The 3,734-nt window shown below is 65.2% G+C and overlaps 2 protein-coding genes across 2 annotated transcripts in view; both read right to left on the reverse strand.

The window, feature by feature from the left end:
• Positions 1–299: 299 nt before the first annotated feature.
• MNEG_1371 (replication factor A2) lies at positions 300–1,865 on the reverse strand (the record flags this gene model as incomplete). The annotated part of the gene is made up of 5 exons (XM_014050150.1): positions 300–377; positions 713–847; positions 1,016–1,132; positions 1,335–1,454; positions 1,764–1,865. 5 exons carry the CDS (start codon positions 1,863–1,865, stop codon positions 300–302), a joined length of 552 nt encoding a protein of 183 aa, XP_013905604.1.
• Positions 1,866–3,552: 1,687 nt separating this feature from the next.
• MNEG_1372 (hypothetical protein) overlaps positions 3,553–3,734 on the reverse strand; it is a gene marked incomplete at both ends in the record, with an annotated part of 5,416 nt that continues 5,234 nt past the window's right edge. Inside the window, one exon of the mRNA XM_014050151.1 lies at positions 3,553–3,620. Within this exon, the coding sequence (XP_013905605.1) occupies positions 3,553–3,620 (68 nt within the window). The remainder of the gene's footprint in view (positions 3,621–3,734) is intronic.

Genomic DNA, 3,734 nt, shown 5'->3' on the forward strand with positions numbered 1-3,734 from the left:
GCCATGGCATCACCTGCTGCCGGCCCTCCATAGCCGCCGCCGCCCGCGAAGCCCCCCTGCTGCTGCGGCGCTCCAGCCTGGGATGAAGGGGTGCGCGAGCCTGGATCGTTAGGACGAAGCGCCTCAATTCAAGCATCAGTGAGCAAGCAGCGATAATCCATTGATAATCACAATCAAGACTGCTCCGCGTCGTAGAAACCTTGAGGGAAGCTTTTGACATACCCAGACGCCTCCAGGCGCACCAGCACCGCACAAGCTCGCCCGCGCCGCCCCCGCGCCCAGCCGACCCGTCTCACCGCTCAGTCCCCCGCGCCGGTGCCGCCGCCCTTCAGCAGGTGCAGGTGCTGGAATATGGCCTGAAGGTAGTGATACGTCACCTGAGGGAGGCGGCGCAAGAGAGCCGGCCCCGCGTTGCTTCGCAGGCGGGCAGAGCCTGCCCATGCGAGCAGAGGGGGCCGCGAGCAGCCGCCCCCCAAACGTGACGGCGTCAAACAGCTGCGGCTCATGCCCGCAGGGCACGCATTTCAAAAAGAACGCGGCCCCGGGCTCTATGCACAAGGTGTTATTGCCCAGAATTCCAGGCTTGGGAGCAGCAACCGACCCAAGCATGAAAGTCCCATGAGTATGACCAACCCCGTGAGTTTGAGCAACCCTGTAAGGTGCAGCAGCCCCGCGAGATTGGTTGGGCCCCCAGGAAACTGCCTGGCCCCACCTCATTGAAGTCATGTATGGGGCGTATTGAGAACGCCTGGACGCTCCGGCTGCCGTTGAACGTCCGCACATGGCCGATCGCGCGCACGTACGTGCCTGGCCGCCACTCCGCCAGCTTCTGGGCGCACGCCTGCGGCTGCGGGGCCGCGGCCGAGCGCGCCACGGCGGCGCAGTTCACGGTCTAGCCTCTTCGCAGCGGCACCTATGGGTCACGCAGGGCGCGAGCGAGCTAGACGACTTTGCAACTCAGGCGGGGCCAATGCGCTGCGCCGGGGCAGCCATACAAGCGGATCCTGCCGCTCACGTCCTCGACGGCGTCGCCGAAAAACTGGAGGTCCGTGGCCCCGGTGCCGTCGCTGACCCGCAGGTCCAGGCTGCCGCCGCGCTCTGCGATGCTGAGCACCTTTCCGACGACCGTCACCTGTGGTGGTTATGGACAGGGGCGCGCGGCGGCGCGGTTTGCGCGGCCGGGCGCACGGGCTTCGGGCCGCCGTGCGAATGCGAGCGGCGGGGCGCGGGCGCGGGCTGCACGGTGCTGGGGAAGGCGCGTCCGCTGGCGGCTGCTCGTGGCCAGGAATATGATGCTGCTGATGGTACTGCTGCACTGAATCCAAGCAGCTCACGTTTGAGAGATCGAAGCCATCGACGATCAGGTCTTGTTGGTCTGAGGGGATGTTCGCGGCGGCCTGCCAGCACAGCATGCGGATTGGCGCGTTGGGGGTGGGTAAGGGTGTCGAGCCCAGCTGGGAGCATGCGGTTGGGGGTTGCGAGGCAAACGGGGGCGACGCGGAGGGCGGGCGTGGAGCGAGCCGCCTGGCGCGGCCGGCTGCGGGGCGCTGCTTTTGCCGCTCATGCGCATTTGAGGTGCGGGGCCTCGCCTGTACCAGCTGCCGTATTGTGACAGCACGCAGCGTCTGCTCCTTGTTTGGGCGTCCCTATGACCGTGGTGAGTTCAGGAGACGCGAAAGAGACTGAAGTGGACGAACATGGCGCCTGCGGCGGCGTCACGCCTGTGCAAGGGGGGGTCGCCAGGCGTGGCGCACGGGGCTCACCCTGCCGCCGCTACCGCCGCCGCCGCCCTGTGCCGGGTCCTGTTGCTGAGTCGGCACGAAGCCGCCCCCACCGAACTGGTCGAAGCCCCCGCCTCCGTACATTGCGCCTGATCGAGATGATCTGCTCTGCGGTGTACGGGAAGCTATTGGGTAGATATCCTCAATAGAATTCTGAATTGAATGGAGAGTCGTATGGAGAGTCCATAGGTCGTTCGAACTCTCCGCGTCGTGGCCCGTGCTGTGCCTGCCGCGTGACCTCATCTCAAGGCAGACTTCGCCACTCAATGACATGTGCCGCTCATCTCGTGCTACAAGCATTTTGATACAGCGTGGTGCTTCCTTACAGGCATCCAGTGCCACACATCTCTTGGCTACTGTTGCGGTACCGAATTACAGCTGATCCAGTGTAGATGTGGTAAACGTAGCGGCTTTTGGAACGGCCTCGATCACAATTACCCTGGTTGGGCCCGTTGGGCCAAGCGATTTGGTGGGCGGGTGATGGTCAACTGTGTTGTGCCGCCACTGCACCGTCCATCACAGTGGCGAAGCATGGGCTGCGTTGTCCGCTGTGAGCTCCCCCTCCCTGATAACATGGTGTCGCTTGAGCGCCTGGGTAGCTTGGAGCAAACAACACAACCGGTGACAGGTTTGGGTCACGCATTGGTGCACCGGCACAACACCGGCAAACTGGTCACTGATGCGTTGAAACAACTGGGTCTCCTGGCAGAAAGATTGGTTACACAATCTAAGGGCTCGCCACTGCGCATGCGGGAGGAAAACAGGAATGACTCATTGTGGAACTCCTATCCATCTGCGTCTAGCACACCAGGTTGCAGCATGACCACATGAGCCTGGCTGAGCAAGGCCAGCCATGCCGATGACGCCAGCGGCCGAGGATGACTGTGCGGCGAGAAAGCCGGCTCTGGAGGATGATGGGTGCACTGGCACGTGAACCGCGTACAGAGGAACTCTCTGCTCAAAGCCCACCGTGGTCAGGGAACGACGTGGCGAAGCTGGCGGAAAGGTGTCGGGCACCCGTGAGGCTGCCGAGCTGGGGAAAATGCAGGTTGGCTCGCCGGCAGCGAGGGGCGGCCGGCTGGAAGGCGGACAGAGGGACAAAAGCGCGAGAAGCATGCTGTATGGGTGTCGTTGAATTACAAACACCGCGCCAACGCGCACTGCCGACGGGGCAGGCACCAGGCGGTATTGTTGTTGCGGCGCGCCAGCGGCGCAGCACTGCGGGGAAGGTGCGGCTTCAAGCGCCGTCAGAGCGGAGTTTGGCTGCCGAGTGGATCGTTGCTGGTGCGGTGGTGGCTGCTGCCAAACTCCTGCTGGTTGGGGCCTGGCGCGCCCTGCCGTTGCCTTCGGCAGGCGGCAGGCGGCTGCCTTGCTGGGCGGTTGATTGTTGATCAGTGTTGATCAAGGGCATGCGTATGCGCGGCTGCTGCCTGTGCGGCGGGACGCATCCTGTTTGGATATGCGCGTGGCCGTCACGCATGCCATGCTGTCTCAGCTGGCGGCGCGCATGCTTCGCAGCCGGTGCGCGCATGTGTGCGTCGTCCCGACTCACGCTCATCCTGCTGCTGGGGCTACTACTGCTGGCTCTGGCGCTGCCTCTCCTGCCCCTCCCCAAAGTACATGGGCGGCTGCGGGCCGCTGCCGGAGGGCATGCCGTAATGCGGCATGCCCATCATGCCCGGCGCCTGCCCCGCCCCTGGCGGACCCATCATCATCGGAACGCTGCAAAAAAATGGCGGCGGCGGCCCGCGGGGGCCTGGCGGCGGCGGCATCATGCCGGGCCCATTGCGGGTGAGGCGGTGCGGGTGGTGGGCGGGGTGGTGGTGCGGCGGCGGGTGGCTGCCCGGATGGAATGAGGCGGGGTCAGGCATCCAAAACCCGGGGCCGGGCGGGCCGTCGGGGAACGGCGGCGGCGGCATGCCCCACGGCGGCGGCACCTGCGCGCCGCCGGGG

The sequence above is a fragment of the Monoraphidium neglectum genome, assembly GCF_000611645.1.
Source record: "Monoraphidium neglectum strain SAG 48.87 unplaced genomic scaffold scaffold00135, whole genome shotgun sequence".
Lineage (NCBI taxonomy): Eukaryota > Viridiplantae > Chlorophyta > Chlorophyceae > Sphaeropleales > Selenastraceae > Monoraphidium > Monoraphidium neglectum.